The sequence below is a fragment of the Heloderma suspectum genome, chromosome 4, assembly GCF_057233095.1.
Source record: "Heloderma suspectum isolate Gila_16-S chromosome 4, 16-S_ref, whole genome shotgun sequence".
In the NCBI taxonomy this organism is placed as follows: Eukaryota; Metazoa; Chordata; class Lepidosauria; order Squamata; family Helodermatidae; genus Heloderma; species Heloderma suspectum.
Genome location: NC_139461.1, coordinates 8,957,373 through 8,976,713, shown reverse-complemented (window position 1 = coordinate 8,976,713; position 19,341 = coordinate 8,957,373). Strand labels below are relative to the sequence as shown.

Here is a 19,341-nt window from a genome sequence, read left to right as displayed (position 1 = left end):
GTGGAGGGGTCGTATTGTCTTGGCAGTGTCATTGTGGTGAGAGTCTTTTCTGTTGTCTAGAACGATACTTTCACTTGCATCCACTGACGGTATGCCTCTTTCCCCCTGACTTGTTAGTGCTAAATAAAGACATCAGCACTTGCCGCACGATGACCATCACAGGGACACTGAAGCGCCCATCACTGCAGGATGAGGAGAAGCTGAAGCTGAACCACCAGAAGGGTTCGTTGAACTTTAACAGTCTTCCAGCTAACGTCTCCAAGATGCACCTCCAAGGCTCCCCACACTACTTGGGGGCCATTAACCTCAATGACTTCAGCAACCATACCCTCACTTTGAAGAAGGACAAGAGCCAGACCCCCAAGTCCATCTACATCTGTGATGGGGATATTTTCAAAAAGCTGGACTCAGAGCTGTCTCGGGCACAGGATCAAGCCATAGATACCAGCTATGTTATCCTGCCGACCAACACCTCCACCTTGAGGCCCAAGCCACCACCACCACCACCACCACCACCACCACCCAAGGACGATACAAAATACAGCATCAACATTGACCAGATGCCACAGACAAGGCTCATCCACCTCAGCATGGCCACTGACCCAGGTTTTGTGGTCAAGAGCCCTCCAAGAGAGCCTGTGCTGATGAGCTGTGGGGAGGTTCAGGCTTCCCCAATGATGCAGCAGCAACAGCAGCAGCAGCTGTCACCCCCACTGGTCAATAAATCTGGTGACTCACAGATGCCAAACAGCTTGTGTGACCCAGGCGAGTCCAGTAACTCTGGGATGGTGTCCAAGAGTGAGACAGTCTCCACCCTTTCCATGAGCTCCCTTGAGGTAAGCGGCAGACATAGCTTGATGGTAGTGCACATACTTGGATGCAGAACATCTCAGGTTCAATCCCTGGCATCTCCAGTTAAAAAGGATCTCAGGTACCAGGGCAGGGAATAACTCTTCCTAAGGTCTTGGAGGCATCTGCCAGTCAGAAGTTACAACACTGGGCTAAACTGGAGCAGTTGTCTGACAGCTGAAGGCATATTATCTGTATCCATTTATCGGCATACCAGTTCATCTGGATGTGGTGGTTCTTCTTAACAAAAATCCTGCCCCAGTAGCTAGTGTCATACATTATAACTGCAGAGTGTATCCATATTATTTTCTTTATTTGATACTTTTCCCACATATTTATAGTGCCCTGCTTTCAAGAGACTCAGATTGGCCTACAGAGCACTGCCTCGTTTTATCCTTACAAGGATATTCTTAATTACACGTTTCCCCAGTTAGTCCCAACACTATATCCATTACAGCACACTGACTCTCTGATGCCCCTATGGCTATACCACCTAAACCTGTGCGCTGACTCATTTTCCACTGCTTGGCTATTTGTGGTTAATATAATATGACCCTCCAAAGAGTGAAAGAAATAATTGAAACTGGAGAGTAGTTGTAAGATAGAGTCTTGAATCACACAACTCTCCCAGAATGACAGTATGAATGGGAATATTAAATATTTCAGGGTTTCCCATGCTTTTGATGTCTGCACTGTGAAAGTAAATACATAAATAAATCAGTCCTATACTCCATTGGCTTCCAGCACAAATGAACATAACAACAGTCATGCTGAATCAGACCAAAAGCCTACCTAGTCCAGTATTCTGTTCACATAGTGCCCAACCTGCTGCCTGCCAGAAGCCCACAAGCAGGATATGAGTGCCAGACCACCCTCCCAGTCACATTTCCCAGCTAGGGATAGGCAAACTCACCATGGTCTGGATTGCACACCGCTCGTCGGACCCCTGCCCCTGTTTGCTGCACCGCACGAGCTGCCAGGAGGTCTGTCAGCACCCACCTGCTTCTTGGCTGAGCTGCCATTTTGTGGAAAAATGGCAGCTCATCCTTGTTCATCAACATCCATTTAGGGATGTGCGAACTCACCCCCATCCGGATTCTCCGGACTCCTGCCCAGCCCCTGCCCCCACTTGCCAGTCCCCAGACTGCACTCAAGCGCCTCCCACTCTTGGCAAGCAGGCCACATTCACCCCAGTGGCCTCATCGAGCACCGTGGTCACCATTTCTAAAAAAAAAAAGGCGATCACAAAAATGCACATTTTTGTATTTGCGAAAATGCACATTTTTGCAAAGGCACATATTCTCATGTGTGAAATGTGCATTTTTGCAAAAGCACACATTAGTGTGTGTTCAAAAATGTGCATTTTTCATAAAATATGGATTTTCATGCATACGCAAATATGCGCAATCGCAAAATGTGCATTTTTGCATGCACAAATATTTTCGTGTGTGCGCAACTTTGCACATTTTTGCGATCACCATTTTAATTTTCAGAAAATGGTGACTGCGAAGCTCGACAATGCTGCTGGGGTGAGGGCAGGCCATTTGCCGAGTGCAGGAAGGGGGTGAGCAGGGGCAAGGGCTCGGTGAGCAGGGCTCAGGGGTGCGGGAAGGAGCAGGTCTGCCAGCTTCCCGGATTGAATCGGCGGCCCGTGCCATCCCTACATCCGTTTGCACAAATGGCAGTCATAAAGGGGCCATTTACACAAGATTACAGGCATAAAGGGACCGTTGACACCTGTAATCTTGCATAAACATCCCCTTTGTAGCTGTCATTTGCGCAAATGGATGTTTACGAACAAGGATGAGCTGCCATTTTTCTGCAAAATGGTGACTCGGCAAGGAAATTGGCAGCCATGCACTTGGCATGTGCTGAGCCAGGCAAGCTGGCAGATTTATGGACTGGTGTCTGCAAGGTCGAGCCAGCAATTTCTTGCCAGGCTTTGAGCCCCAGCTGGAAACCCACGACATCTGTATCCCCAGCAACTCATAGGTCATAGATAGCCTTATCCTCCATGGATTTGTCTAATCCATTTTTAGCCCTCTAAGTTGGTGGACATCACAACATTGTGCTAACAAATTGGTTAAGCATTGTCCAGCATTTCAGGCAGGAGCTTTTCCTGTGCTACCTGGAAATGCCAGGGATCAAACCTGGGGTGTTCTGCATGCAAGGCATGTGCTCTACCACTGAGCTATAGCCCCTTCCCAACTGAAAGATTCAGCAACCTGTCTCAGGCTATTCCTGATGATAAGAACATAAAAAGGAGGAATGGAGCAGAGAAAGCAGGCCTTCAGTTCAGTGCAATTGTCCATGAACATGAAGAAACAGAAGCGTGAACTAGTGAGAGGGGAACCATGTGTTCATGTTTTAATGTGAATTTTCCTCATTTACCTAATACATAATGAAGATAGCACCATTCAAAAATGTATTATACTACAATATAGTGTGCAAAGAATGTACATTAGGAATTCGTTGCACAAAAATGTTCACACATTTTCATGCAAAGTTTTAAAAAACCCTCAAAGTTAGGGATGAACTGAAGATTGAAAAAAACTTGTAAAGATGAACCAAACTTAAGTGGCAAATGGAAACCATTTCATCGGAAGTGACTAATCCACTGTCAACTGTTAGTAATCTTCCTTTCTCTTTCAATTCACAGAGACGGAAATCCCGGTATGCAGAACTAGATTTTGAGGTGAGTGCTTTGTGCTTTTTCTTTTTCATTTCCACAATGAAGGCCAGGTAGAGATGAGACTAAAACTTCCTCCCCCCATCCCGCCCGCAATGAAGATATTTCATATCGGGATGTCAAGATCTTTGTTTGGTCAGTATTTCAAAGTGAACCATCCAGATTAACACGTCCCAGACTATGGTGTACATCGGAGCACAATCATCCTTCAGATTTTGCACTTCTCTGAATTTTGTGATGCAGTTCCTCGCTCAAAAAACGTACCAAAATAATATATACAGTTATTTAGAAATGTGAGAAAATACGTTCCATGATACGTATTGGCTTTTGTAACCTGCCCAGAGAGCATTTGTTAGTGGGAAGATTTAAAATCTAGCTAATTGAGTGCAAACCTATGGGGAAGGCCATAAGCCTCTGAACCCGGACGCTTATGGCTGTTCAATGCAGAGGAGGAGGTACACTGAAGGTGATATTCACCTCTGTGTTCCTCATGCTCTGCATTTTAACTAGACAGGCTTTTTTGCCCATTGAGCTGAGGCGTTGAGGAGGGGGAGGGAAGGACACTGGGGAGGCCAAGGATTCCTCATAGGACAGCCTCGCCAGTCCCCTCCCCTCCCCGTACATGGGAACATCCTCATTACCTTCCCTCTGAAGACACTTCTGAAACCGTGGAGAGGCAGTCGGCATGGTTCTCTCCATTGCGACAGGGAGGGCGAGGGGCGGGGGTAGGCAGCTCAGACTCCTGGATCTGAGGTTGGAACACTTACACTGACTCCAGCCTCGGATCCAGGAACCCAAACTATCCTATGGCCCACTAGACGCCGTCTATGGGCCATAGGATTGCTCTGTAAATCAATAAGGGAGCAATCCCATTGGGAGAGGTGGCCACCTCCGAACTCGGAGGCGACTGCCTATCCAACGCAGGGTGGGCGGAGAATGGAGGAGATCTTCTCCAGCCGCCCTGCATTCATGGCTAGATGTCTGATTTTGGCTGTCTAGCCGCAGGACTTCAGAACGGGGGGAGGCCGGACAATGCATAGGAAGTGGGAAAACCCGGGAATGCCCGGGAATGCCTCCTTTTGCCCCACTCGGCACTGCTCTATGGATGGCAGAGAAATCCGCCACAGACTCCAATGAGTCTGCAGCGGAACGGACTGCTCCCCCCCACCACCACCCTGCAAAGGCCGGTCGGGATGGACCCTACCTGGCAGCGGCCAGTCTGGGTCCGTCGTCTTCGTTCCACAGCCATCCAGTGCTGGGCTGTGGAACAAAATGGCGTCTGGCGTAGCAGATGCCATTTGCATCCCTGCCCTTGGCTGTGATAGGCTTCGTAAATCAGGAGAGGAGTGGCAGGATGACGTTCAGTGAATCCTAGTGATCTCAAACATTAAAGAGGAGTAAATGTCTCCACTAATATAAATATGTGCATGATCAATCCATTCAAATTTGGAAGTTTGTCATAGTAACAAATTTCCATACGGCAAGCCAGCAAAGTGAATGAATGAAGTTGTTCTCCTTTGAGAGGGGACCCTATGTATGACTAATGAACTCATTTTCTGCATGAGGACCCTTATGTAGGCAAAATGGCACAATCCACAGCTTACTTATTTTAGGAGCTGTGAAAAGGGCTTTGTGGAGAGCTTTGTACCCCCAATCAAGGAGCCATACAGCCTCGGGGGGGGGGGAGATTTCCAGCCATACATTTTTTTCATGATGAGCAGAGCCCTATGAAAGTGTCCACCCTCACACAATTCCAGTTATGTGAGGGGAGAGCGTGGGATTATGCTTGCCAGCCCCTCCCCTTCTGTCACATCCACATTATCTGGCCCCACTGCCCTCCATGTGTTGTGCGGTGGGGGTGGGGAGATCTACAGCAGGCAGTCTGGTCTACATGTGTAGGTTCCCTGCATGATTTGGAACCCTGATTGTGTGGGTTTCTAAATCACACAGGGTATCTACACTTGCCTAGCCGGCTTCCCATTTCAGATCTTCCCCCTCAAACACATGGAAAGCAGTGGGGTCAGGTGGCTGGGATATGACATAGGTTGGGACCAGCGAGCATGGGCTCACTCTCCACACTCATGCAATGGGAATCACATGAGGCTGAATGCCCACATAGAGCTAATACCTTCTAATCATTCCTGCCTGAGGCAATGCTGGACCCTGGATGCCTACACGTCTCTTTCTCTCTCTCTTTCTCTCTCTTGCCTGCTACAGAAAATCATGCACACAAGAAAACGTCACCAAGACATGTTCCAGGACTTGAACCGGAAACTGCAGCATGCAGAGAAAGAGAAGGAGTCCCCAACGACAGACATCAAGGTGAGGCTGTGAGCCACCAAAAATACCACTCCATTCTTTTGGGGGGCTTAAACACACTGGACACTACAAAGGAAGCATCAGAGAAATTTTAAAGCCTGTGATTTGGCATTCAACATTCCACTGATTTTAATGCTAAGATATTGCATCCATGTAGGGATTTGTGCATGTGGAAAATCTCAGTTCACTAGGCTGAGTTCTGCAGCAGTGACTGAAAAAGTAAACTTCTGGCAGCATAAAGGTCTTCTTTTTTGCCTGGCTGTCTACAATGTCTTCTACCTAGAAATAAGGTGAAGGAGGGTGTGTAGATCCCTCCCCCTTTGGCCTTCACCCTTAACATTGCCCCAAAAGTTCTTTTTGAAGAACGTTCAACGTGCTCTTAAGAAAAAGCTGCAATGTGCTCAGTTGAAGTTCTGCCCCAGTGCTATCAACTGTGAATGGCAGCATCTCTCCAAAATCACAGGCAAGGGGCTCACCTAACCTTGGGCATCCCAGGGACTGAAGCTGAGATCTTTAACATACATAATTTGTATGGTGTTACTAGGAATACAACTCCCGTAGCTCTTCAGTAGGGATGGGGGAGAATTTTGTTTTGTATTTCCATGCGAACTTCACTAATTTCTCACTTCGGAACCAGTACACAAACCAAAACCCAGATATCCTTTGAAATTTGCACTTCCCTGAATGATGCAGTGGAGTTCTCCAATCAAAAAATGCACATAAAGATGTGTACAGTAGAGAAATGTGCATACACAAATGCATTATCTTAGGAAAAATGCTTCCAAAAATGTGAATACTGGGCAAAATTGTGTAAAAACGACAACACCTGTATGAATTTTCATTTGGAGTAGGTATGGCAGAGAATTCTGCCACGGATCTCAGTGAGGCTGAATGCCAGTGCATTCGGCCCCCCGAAATCTGTGGCAGAACGGCCTGCCACCCCCCCGCCCCCCCGCGGATCCCCCCCGGGACGAGACTTACCTGGGGCGGATCTTCCGGGCAGCGGCAGCTGTGGCGGTGGCGGTGGCAGCAGCAGCTGCAGCGGCTGGTCTTCCGACTGGCTGCCGCCACCACCATTTGCAGTCTTCTTGTTGTTGTTTTTTTTACAAGACGTGATAGGCTACGTAAAGACTTACATAGCCTATCACGACTGGCTTAAAAAAATAATAAAAAAACGTGCATACACAAATGGCGGCGGCTATGGCCACCACCATTTGCGTTCCTTATTGGGCCGTCTTAGTCTACGTAAATATTTATGTAGACTAAGACGGCGAAAATAACGGGAACGCAAATAGCGTAGCGGACAGTATTTGCGTTCCCCCTTATTTTCGCAGTCTTAGTCTACGTAAATATTGACGTACACTAAGATGGCCAAAAATAAGGAACGCAAATGGCGGCGGCTGTAGCCGCCGCCATTCGCATACGCGCGTTGTTGTTTTTTTAAGCCAGACATGATAGGCTACGTAAGTCTTTACATAGCCTATCATGGCTGACTACAGGGACGCAAATGGCGGTGGCTACGGCCGCTGCCATTTGCATCCCTGCTAGCCAGCGGCCGGATGTCCTGCTGCTGGCGGAGCCGGACGGCAGCTCCGCGGAATCCCCGCAGAGCAGAGCTGGCCGGCCAGGATTCCGGGGGGAGGGACGGAGCGCCTCCCCCCCAGCGGAACCCGGAGGAGCCAGGTATGGGGAGTTTCGTACATCCCTAATTTGGAGTAAAACAAAAAACAAAAAAAGCATTTGGGATGAACCAAAGTTGATTACAGAAAAAAACTCTCAGAGTTTAGGACAAATTGAATTTAAGGCTGGAAAAAAGAAAAGAAAAAAAGAAATTGAGAGAAACCAAAATGGACAGATTCGGCCATTCCTACTCTTGAGTGGTATAGAAGGGAGAATTCTGGCAGCTGTGGCATTCATGGCCACATTGTTCAGTGGGAGGAGAAGCAACACTCAGTGGATTTTCCCTTCTATTGAAGCCATAATTAAGCCACGGAGCCATCCCTTAGTCTGGATTGGGCAACCCCAGCTACAACTGAGCTACAGGCCTTTCACAACTGTAAGTCTCATCTGACTTCTCTGGCTGGGTTTTGGCCCAATTGCAATGTGGTATGAAATAGTCTCCCACTTTTCATTGCATTTCAGCCTGGATCTTATACCCAGGCTGCAGAACTCTCACCTAATGCTATGCCTAGGGCATACATTGACTCCTCCTTACAAACCAGAACTGCAGGATGCTTCAGGCTATACCAATCCTCAGCCATCCCACATGGCTGACATGGCTGTAAAGTCCACAGAATTCCCCAAGTTCAGCGTCCACCCTGGAACTTCCAAAGCTGAGATCTGGATAAATATTTAGATCCCAAAGATGAGTATACCTAAGTGAGGCCATGCTGTCTTCACAAAGGACAGTAGTCTGTTGAGAGAAATGGTCCATGGATCTGACTATAAGTAATACTCTTTTCCAATTGTTCCTTGCACGGTCGGTCTGTCACCACAGCAAATATCCTGACAGGTCAGGTAGCCAACATGACATATGTGTTGTACATATGAACCAAGCTATATGGACCAAGTCATAAGAGTATGTGATATTCCTGATAGTAGTAGGAAGGCTGATACCGCAGGGCTCAGTCCTGGGCCCAGTGCTCTTCAACATTTTTATTAATGACTTGGAGGAGGAGGTGCAGGGAATGCTGATCAAATTTGCAAATGACACAAAATTGGGCGGGATACCTAATACCTTGGAAGACAGAAATAACATTCAAAGTGATCTTGATAGACTAGAGTGCTGGGCAGAAAACAACAGAAATAAATTTAATAGGGATAAATGTCAAGTTCTGCACCTAGGAAAAAGAAACCAAATGCACAGTTACAAGTTGGTGGATACTTGGCTCAACAACACTATAAGCGAGAAGGATCTTGGAATTGTTGTCGATCACAAGCTGGATATGAGCCAACAATGTGATGTGGCTGCAAAAAAGGCAAATGCTATTTTGGACTGCATTAATAGAAGCATAGCTTCCAAATCCCAGGAAGTACTAGTTCCCTTCTACTCAGCACTGGTTAGGCCCCCTCTAGAGTACTGTGTCTAGTTCTGGGCACCGCACTTTAAGAAGGATGCAGACAAGCTGGAGAGGGTTCAGAGGAGAGCAACAAAGATGATCAGGGGACTGGAAACAAAGCCCTATGAATAGAGACTGAAAGAACTGGGCATGTTTAGCAGCTAGCCTTGAGAAGAGAAGACTGAGCGGAGACAGGATAGTGCTCTTTAAGAACCTGGAAGGTTGTCGCAGAGAGGAAGGCCAGGATCTCTTCTCGATCATCCCAGAGTGCAGGACATGGAATCATGGGCTCAAGTTACAGGAAGCCAGATTCCGGCTGAACATCAGGAAAAACTTCCTGACTGTTAGAACAATATGACAATGGAACCAATGACCTAGGGAGATAGTGGGCTCTCCCACACTGGAGGCATTCAAGATGAGGCTGGACAGCCATCTGTCAGGGATGCTCTGACTTGGATTCCTGCATTGAGCAGGGGGTTGGACTCGATGGCCTTGTAGGCCCCTTCCAACCCTACTATTCTATGATAGAGCTGTCTATGGCATAGAGCAGGGATTAGGGATGTTAGAGAATTCCGCCACAGACTCCAATGAGGCCAGATTCTTTAGAATTCTAAAGAATCCAGCCCATCGGGTCTGTGGCGGAACAGACCACCCACCTCTGCTACCCCACAAAGTTGCCCCGGAACGGATCCTACCTGCCACCAGCCAGGTCCGGTCTGTCCGTTGCCATCCTGTGGAAGAAAATGGCGTCCGGCATAGCGGACGCCATTTATGTCCCAGAGGCCGGAAGTCCGCCAGTGGCCGGAGCCGGCCGGCAGCTCCACAGATTCACCGCGGAGTGGAGCTGGCCAGCAAGAATTCTTTGGGGGAGGGATGGATCGCCTCCCCCCCCACGGACCCCAGGTAAGGGGGTTTCGTACATCCCTAGCAGGGATGCAGAATCTCTTACCCTAAAGAGACTGAATGACATAATGGGGCATGGCCCCTCCACACACACACACATAATGTTGTTAAGGGGAAATGCTCTTGACTGGTTACCCCCATTTCTTACTATTTCATGGTGCTCTTGGGCATATCAGCTATATTTTGGTTTCTCAGTATGTGCCAACCCAACTATGTTGCTCAGAAGGGGGAAAAACACCGTTCTCTCTTGTATGTTTAGGGTCTAAAACGATGGAGTGTTTCTTCGGGTGGAAGTGATAAAACTAATGCTAGCGTAAGTCTTACTGCCTTAAAGTATCTCATAGATATCCTCTTCCCTCCAAACCTTGTCATGATGCATGTCTTCAAATGCATTTTCTCACCAGTACACACATCTGGCCCTTGCCGTCAAGAGCCAAGCACCCCTTGAATGCTTCCTTGATCCTTCCACACCTGACATCACACAGCAAAGAGGACCCAGTCAGGTATTCCAATTCATTCTCCTCCATTGTAAAAGCCTTGATTGCATCCCTCCAATGCCATCTCTAATTGACAAACACCTTCCCATGCCTTGCCAGTATCCAAAGATGGCAGCTTTTCCTGTCTTTCTGACTAGCATGTTTTATTGTAATGAAGCATTTGCTAATCCTACCACCAGTTTACCAACTTTGAACAGGTGAAAACAAAACATAAAATACTCTCAAAACCATTCACAGTTAATACTGGTTTCCCAAGAGTATCTTTTGGTGCACTTTCCATGTATTTCTCTACCACCCCTCCCCATTTGCTAGCTAAAATCGACTCCATCTTCTTCTAAGACGTGGAAAATTAATAGCATGCTCTTGCACATGGCTTGCATTCTGTTTGATAGAATTACTATTAGATTATCCACATAAGGCATCTTGACTTTCCCAAGTTCACCTCCCCATGGACAGACATAGTATATGAGCTCTGGGATTACAGACACGACTTGCTGCAACACCTGATTGCTTCTGTGATCACCTCCCCACCCACCCCATCATCATGGAGAATTAATTAATTATAATTCTAGGCTACCACTCAACCAGTGGTTTCCAAGGTGGTTTAGCTATTTAAAAACTATTAAAACAGTGCTGCTGAAACACAGAACAAATGAGAACAATGGCAGTCGGACTTGAAAAGGAGAGACCAACAACCACCAACTTGACTAACAAAAACAGGCCCTCATCTGTTCTCTGGAAGCAGGCCAAAGAAGATGTGATTTCACCCCATGGGAAAGGAGCAAGGGAACACATGTCTTCTGATGTTCCAGAGTGGTGGATTCCATAATTCGAGAGCCACCACACAAGCATTACTGGCATCAGTGGTTCATGGTATTGCCGGAAAAGAACAGGAGGGTCCAGGAGAGCCCAGGGGCCGGCCTATAGTGTATGGCTCACAAGACAGCGTGCCTCTCCAGTGCTGTGCTGCTGCTTTCTCCCTGGTCCAACAGATCAGAGGCCAAACCACCCCAAGGCATTTGTGTCTGCTTCTGTATTGCAGAGCACACCTACAATAACGCACTCTTCGTACCTAGGCCTTGACTTGTGGCACACAAGTCTTGTTGGCAGTCAAGAGCTGAGCCAAATCTTCATTAATTCCTATTTTCGCATCAAAGTGGACACCTTCCCTCGGAAGCCCAGCAAATCGCAAGGGAATCAGAAGTGTTTGTGTGTTTTCCTGTGGAATCCTGGACACTAATAATCAGGGCTCCAAGAGGTCCATGCAGAAGACTCTAAAGGCTGATTTTTAAGGCTCTGGGAAACTGTGCAACTGGCGCAAGGCACAGCTGAATGATTGGCACAAAGCACATCCCAGAGATGCCCCTGAGCCTTGAAAGCAAAGAGGCACAGAAGTCATAGCAGCATAGAAGCTGCCTTATACCGAGTCAGATGATTCATCCATTCAGCCCAGTATTGTCACATTGATTGGCAGCTACAGCTCTCCAGGGTTTCAGGCAGGAGTTTTTCCAGCCCTGACTGGAGATGCCAAAGATTGAACCTGGGGCCTTCTGCCTGCAAAGCAGGAGCTCTTCCACTTAGCTATGGCCCCTTCCCTGACCTTCTGTGACCCAGGGGCTGTGGCTCAGCGGGAGAATGCATACAAACAAAGCATGCAGAATGTCCCAGATTTGATCCCTGGCCTCTTGAGGTAGGGTTGGAAATATTCTTGCCTGAAACCCTGGAGAACCACTGCCAGTCCATGTTGACAATACCGGGCTACGTGGAGCCATGGTCCAACTCTCCATGAGGATGCTTCCTGGGTTTCTAAACTCTGACTGGGATCCTCTCAGACCTAATTGAGCCAAAAACTCTCTCTGTATGCCAGGGGTGTTGAACCGCTTTCAGCCCAAGGGTCAAATTCAATTTTGGAGAAGCTCTCAGAGGCCACATTCCAATGGTAGGCGGGGCCTATGGCAAAAGGGGGTGGGACCAAAATGTAAGGATAAGCCCTCCCCCAGCCCATGTGACTGGTAAGAGCTCCATCCTGGTCCTGCCTCCAGCCCTGTCACATCCATCCACCCATCTATCTATCTATCTATCTATCTATCTATCTATCTATCTATCATCACATTTCTATATTGTGCAATAGCCAAAATTATTAGTGGGGGATGGGTGCAAGGGCTTACAGAAGATATGTAGAAGGGACTCGGACTAAGCTTTAGCCCACTTTGGTGGAGCTCATTCAAACAAGCTCAGAGATTTTACAACTTCGGTGTAGACCAAATTGTGGGTGGCTGGTGGGGTTGAACCTGATGACTTCCCATCTTCTTCCATCACTACGTCTGCATATGCTTCAGAGCTTTGTATGAGGGGTATTTCATTGAAATGTTTGGAACCATTGCAGTGAATACACACAGTATTTTCATCCCTTTCTTAAGCACCTAGCCAAAGCTTTTTAGATCACTTGTGAACCAATATCGGTGGAGATGAAAAAGTAGAACAGTCAGAAGCTGCTTTGTTGCCAGGTGAAAGAGAATCTCATGCAGAACTCACCCAGTTAGGACATCTTGCTTCAAAAGTCTGTACAATGGCGGGGAGGTTTCCATACTCCAGGTGGGTGATGCCTGAAGCCATAAGAGCTTTTCCTTTAACAACTACACACTAGAAAAAGATGAGGGGATTCTTTGTTCTTGCAGTGCCTCGTATTTGCTTTGAAGGTGATAAAAGGAACATTTCTACTGTCTCTTTTCCTGGGTGGAGGGGGGCTTTTGATCCATGGGCAGGAGGAGGGACTGAGCCCCACAAGTGCTTCTTGTTTGGTGCGTCAATCAGCCTTTTCCTTTGAACTCAAGTCATTTATCAGCAAACCAGATGCCAAATGGAACTTCACAGAATTGAGAGAGGTATACAGGTGTGACATTCATTTATTTTCTTATCACACGATTCCCACAAGCTTGCAAGACCAGAGCAGGGAGGGGGGCTTCAACTCCCTTGCAGCCTGATTTCATGGCCTTTCCAAAAAGATGTTCTTCACATTAGTACAGATCCTGCAGGCGCAGGGAATCCTTTCCAAGCCTTCCAACAAGAAAAGAAAATTCTGGAATGTTGATAATGGATGTCATGCATGTACCCTCATACTCACAATCTTCTCCACTTCAATTTTTTGTTTTGTTTTAAATAAGGTGTTTCTTGACCTTTTCTCTATTTTCCTTCCTTTCTTCACTCCTTCCCTGGCCACCCTGTGCCATTTCTGCAAGACTGCAACCATGCTGCAATGCAGGGGAAAAAATTAAAAACAAAACTAATAAATAAACAAAAAAACTCCTTCATTACCAAAGACATTGGATGGGATCCAGACTAAGTCAGAGTAGACCCACTGAAATCAAAGGATCAAGTTGATAATGGCTAGTGTAAGTCCCGATGATTTCAGTCGTTTGCTCTAAGTATGGCTAAGCCTAGATCAAAATGATTTTCTGTTTATTTTATTATTTTCCAAGTCTGCACTAACTACAGTCCTGTAGTGACATACCTGAGAAAAAGGTTCATTGAATTTACTAGGAGTTGCTTCTGACTAGACATGCATAAGATAGCATTGTGAATATACAGATTATTGTTCATTATTATAGATGTTTATACCCCACCCTTCTGATAGATCCCCAGGACAGCTTGCAATATTAAATCAAAAGTAAAAGAAAACATATATAAATATATATTTTTTAAAATCTTATTACTAGGGAAGGTGCAGGTGCCCGACTGGGTCCTGGACTCTGTTGGGCTCCCCTCCGCCCGCCCCCCTGGACCACACCCACTGAGCCTCTGGCCTCTCTTGCCCCGACTTGCGCCCTCCCAGACGTTCCCTGCACTCACCCAGACTCATCCATGAGGGCCTGCCATTTTCCCGAGCTTGTTGTTATGAAAAAGGAGTCAATTTACACCTCTAATATTGCATATATCAACCTTTCCCAGCCTGAATTTGTGCATACCTAAATATGCACATCTTTAAAGACCTCCTTTTTCGTAAAAACAAGCTTGGGAAAATGGCGGGTGCGCACGGATGGGATCCAAGGTGAGTGTGGGTGGCTCAGTGAGCTTGTGGGAGCTGGAGCATGGGTCCAGGGAGGCTTCAGTGGGGGCAGTGGTTCAGCAGGTGCCCACCGAAAACAGACAGGGGTGGGTCCATCCATCCCTACTCATTACAGACTAAGCAAAAAAAGAGTATTTTATTTTTTACCTTAAACTTGATAAAGGTAATAAATATTATATGTACTCGAACAGTGGAGGCTGGCAATACAACTCTGATGTCAGTGGGCTGGTGAATCTGCTCCAGGTTTCAGAACTCTAAAGGAGGGATCCAAGATGTGAAGATAGCTCCTTGGATCGCTCTTTTAGAGTTCTGACTGAAACCTGGAGTAGATTCACCACCCCACTGACAATGGAACCACCAGCCTCCACTGGATTCAAATGAGATGGGGTGCAGAACCTCAGGGCCAGGGGCGAAATCTGGCCCTCCAGAGCTCCCAATCCAGCACTCTGGGTTAGGGATGGTGCAGGTGCCCTATTGAGTCCAGGAGTGCAGTGGACTCCCCCAGCCTGTGCCCCCGAGCCCCTCCCACTGAGTCCCTGTCCCCTCTTGAGCCCCCTCATGCTCGCCAAGCTGCATGCACTCATCCTGGACCAGTCCTCCTGAAAACCTGTGTACATTGGCCTTTTGCGGTGCCATTTCGCATAAGACTAGATGTGCGTGTCTTTGCAATCACCATTTTCTTTTGCAAAATGGCAATCATGTCATGCATGGGTCCAGGGTGAGTGTGGGCAGCTCAGCAAGTGGGGGTGGGCTTGAGCATGGCCACGGGGGCAAGTATGGGCAGCTTGGCAAGTGGGGGGGTGACCTGTGTCAGCAGCTCGGCGGGCGCCTGGAGGACCTGAACTGAGGGGCATCCATCCATCCCCACTCCAGGGTTCCCCAGGAGGTCACACGCCCATCGCCTTTCCCCCAGTCACTAATCATTGGGTGATTTCCTAGATTTTGTGCATTTTTTTTACCCATCTTACTGGCAGCCGAGTTCCTGGCAGTAAAAGCTTTAAGCTAAAATTTGCTGGTATTTTTGGCCACACCCTTTTTGCCTTTGGCCCTGCCCCCTTGCATTCAGCCCCACCCACCACTGGAATGCAGCCCTCAAGAGCTTGTCCAAAATTGAATTTGGCCCTCAGGCAGAAAGAGGTTCCGCAATGAAACTTTAAAAAAGGGCATCAAGGCCTAGTGGCTTTATCGGAGTGCTTAAAAATGTGTGAGCCAGTGTGATGTAGAGCCAGTGTGGTATAGTGGTGAGCGTGTTGGACTGGGAGCCAGGGGATATGGGTTCTAGTCCCCACTCAGCTATGGAAGCTCATGGGGTGACTTTGGCCCAGTCACAGACCTCACAGGGTTGTTGTTGTGAGGATAAAATGGAGAGGAGGAGGATTATGTACCCCGCCTTGGGTTCCTTAAGGAGGAAAAAATGTAATGTAGTATAAATGTATTAAATCAATCAATCAATCAATCAATCAATCTCATGATAATATGGTAAACCCTAGTAAAACACAAGTTATGGATTAAATTTATCAGTATGGAAAACTACCTGAAATGTGGTTAGAGGAGTGGGTGATACAAAAGGACAAAATGGTGAAGGACAAATCATCAGTCAGTTCTTATCATCCCATATCTGTTCTTAGATTGTGATGATAAGATTTTAGCTACAGGGCTAGTATGTGTGTGTGTGTATGTGTGTGTATTCACTGGGAGTTGCACAGAAGGGGGCATAGGGAGAGACATGGGGGTCGTTCTACTGTTGAATAGGGAGTTCCACCAGCGGACCTCAGTGTCTGTTCACATGGAATGCAAGCACCATGCATGCACGCCTGCTCTCATTGAATTCTGCATTTTGTTTCTCTCTTCACTAACCCTCAGTCTATTCCATGGCAGGTATTTCGCATGAAAAAATCCTTCTGCGAATGTTACTTACTAACACTCTACACGGGGTTTTATTTGAGAGAGTGACACACCAATTCTGAACAGTTTTAGAAGGATAACAGCAATACCTCTTGGGCTTCTCCACATGCTGTATTTCATGGCTTTATGATAGGGACCTGCTCTGTTTGTTTCTAGGTAATTTGCAGCATGCCACAAAAAACTGGATGGTATGACTAAGCAAAGGAGAACTCGTGAGCATTGTAGAAGGTCATATTCACGTAAAATAGGGCAAAATGGCAAAACAGAGTCACAATCAGATTTCCCTCTTTTTCAAAATGGAAATAGCAACTGTGGTGGAGGTGGGTCGGATCAGGGCAACAGGGCTACGGGGCTTTAAACTGTCTTCTCTCATGCATTTGTCCCAGTCAGGATTGCCCTTCCAGAGCCAGTATTTGCCGGTAGGAGAATCAGCCAAACCTGAGGTTGTCAAGGTTCTCCGAGTTCCACCTTGGAGGCTGCTCTGCCCCACTCCCATTTTTGATCACAACCTTCCTCCCCCCCCGCTTTTTTTTATTCAAACTGCAACAGTGAGCATTTCAGAATGCATTTTTGAAAGTGTGTACCCAAATGTGCAATTTCCTCCCATATACTAACACGAGAACATGCTTTTATATATATATTTAAATGCACATTTTTAAAAGTGGGGACACGTGAGGTTTTCCCCCAGAAAACATGCACTAACATTTGTGTTCGTGTTTGAAAGTGCCAACAGGACAAATCTGAGTAAAAAACAAAGCAAAGCAAAATTCCTGTACATAGTTAATTTTCCCTACAGGGAAAAGTGTACAGGTATCAATATGGCAAAGCTCTTCTGTAGTTCTTTTGCTTCAGTTTTCCTGGGGACAGGGGTGGGGTGGGGGACCTGGACACTTTCTTTGTTTTTAAATGCATGCATGTATTGCAGTGAGTGTCATCTTTAAAAAGGTATTATTTTCCTTTGTGGCAGAAAAGGGAAAACACCTCCTCTAAGACGGTGCCTGCTACTTGAGGCTTTTGTAAATACTTGCATTAAATATAATTAATTTTAAAAGGAAACTGGCTCCCAATTTTTCTAGCACCATTTTAATTGAACTTTTTTTGTGTGATTAATGCAGCTAATCCTTGCAGCCCTACTCTTACCTAACGCCATTTAAATCTAACCTCTTCTTTCCTTCTCTCTCTTTAAAAAAAAAAAATATCTACAGCAAGAAAAACAGCAGACACCAAACAAGAGACCCTGGGAAGGGATACGGAAGGTCCATTCACCACCAGCCTGGGTTAAAAAGGACATGGAACCTGTTGCACAGTCTCCTTTGGAACTCAAAACTGTAGAGTGGGAAAAGGCAGGTGCCACAATCCCTCTGGTGGGACAAGACATTATTGACCTCCAGACAGAGGTCTGAGGAGGAAAAGAGAAGAGAAAAAAGACTCAATACGTCTTTTCCCCTCTGGAAAATACAAGACAAAAACGAAATACAAACAGATAAGATTTTTTAAAGAAAAAGAACCCATTACATGGAATCAAAAATGGAGAGAGCAAAGTCTGTTGGTTTCTTTTTGAAACCTTACAGTTAAAAGGAAGAAACTATGGAGTAACCTTTGTATTGCTCTCTGCAGACAGAGTTGGGGAGAATTATTACTTTGTAGAACATAGTAGCAGTAGGTGCAGAATGAAATATGGTCTTTCCCAGGTAAGGAAAGGAGGCCAGGGAAAAAGGAAGCAGGCCAAGGGGAAGGTGAGGAAATTGGGGAAGGGGAGGATTAGAGTTTTTCAAACATGAAATCAGCCTCAGATGCTTAGCGGGAAATGGACGGTTGGAAGATCTTTACCAAGAGGCTGCCAATGGTCATGCTCCAGCAAAGGATGTCAAGAATGAAGGAAAGAACAATTCAATAGGAAACATACCAAGCGGTGGGTGTCCACTATTCCACTGGATACCTCCCTCTACCCATTGGCTGTTGGAAAGGTAGTGGGAGGAAAACAAAGATGCCCCATCTTCTTTCTGTCCCCTTGCTACCACCTGGAAGGAATTAGAAACTGAGATTCTCAACTAAGAAGAGGCCTCCTCATCAAGTTGGATTAGGTGGATATCAAAGGATTTCAAGTTGATGCAATGGAGTGGGATGAGACAGGGAGTCCTGGTGGGAGACTCCAAAATGTCTTCTTCCATAGTGGATTTTCTGAACTCTTCAGTAAAAACAACAAAAGTATGATGTATGGACTATGAAGAGAGCTCCTCTTAGGAAAATTAAGTTTCACTCAACCTGTCTCCAGACAGAAAGACTTTGACTGGGGACTGGAGGGTTTTTAAAATGAACAATGAACAAACAAAGAATGTAGGTCATTATATTGACTGTTAGTAGATCATAGACAAGCTCATTGTGGGCCTTTGTACAAAAGGTTCATGTGGCCTCATTTTTTTCTTTGTTTTCAGAAGTCTTGACAACATCTTTCCCCTGTCCACTTTCTCAGTGTGGACAATCCCCAGTTAAGAGACCTGGAGAAGTTGAGGATATGGAGAACATTGCCTTAGGACTCTGAGACAAATTGGAACACAAAACAAAACAATGAGTAACATCCACTTGGGAAAAAAATCTATTTTTTTTTCTTCTTTTTCTTTTCTTCAATAAAAAGAGAACTTGAAACCCAAGGATTTTCCTTTCTTTGACTTGTGTCATTCCAAACATCTGTTCATATATTGGTTCCATGCAAACTGGGCAAGGATGCCAGCTGTTCTTCCAACTTTGCCCCCAAGGAAAAAGTGGGGGAGCATCTAACATGCAGGTCTTTCTTGTCCACTGGGTTGGAATATTGTATTGTGTTGAGGAAATTATCCAATACCTTATGCTCCTTTCTCTTGACCCTGGGTAAAAATCTGATCCCACAGACACTGAAATCAAAACTGCCATGTTTAAAATAGGGTTGAATATATGATTTTATAAGAACTCAACATCAATACCACCGCTTTTCACCCTGCCAAGATAGCTCTAAATGCTTCTACAGGGGGGCAAGACAAGTGTAAGAGATGATCAAGAGCTTTTTGAAGTTTTCCA

At 46.3% G+C, this 19,341-nt stretch overlaps 1 protein-coding gene across 1 annotated transcript in view; it reads left to right on the top strand.

The window, feature by feature from the left end:
- The window catches only part of ADGRB1 (adhesion G protein-coupled receptor B1), a 365,002-nt gene extending 346,072 nt beyond the window's left edge, over positions 1–18,930 (top strand). The window contains exons 29-33 of the mRNA XM_084847946.1: positions 118–836; positions 3,509–3,544; positions 5,756–5,860; positions 10,079–10,132; positions 17,493–18,930. Coding sequence (XP_084704072.1) covers positions 118–836; positions 3,509–3,544; positions 5,756–5,860; positions 10,079–10,132; positions 17,493–17,690 — 1,112 coding nt within the window. The 3' untranslated portion in view covers positions 17,691–18,930. The remainder of the gene's footprint in view (positions 1–117; positions 837–3,508; positions 3,545–5,755; positions 5,861–10,078; positions 10,133–17,492) is intronic.
- Positions 18,931–19,341: the final 411 nt, after the last annotated feature.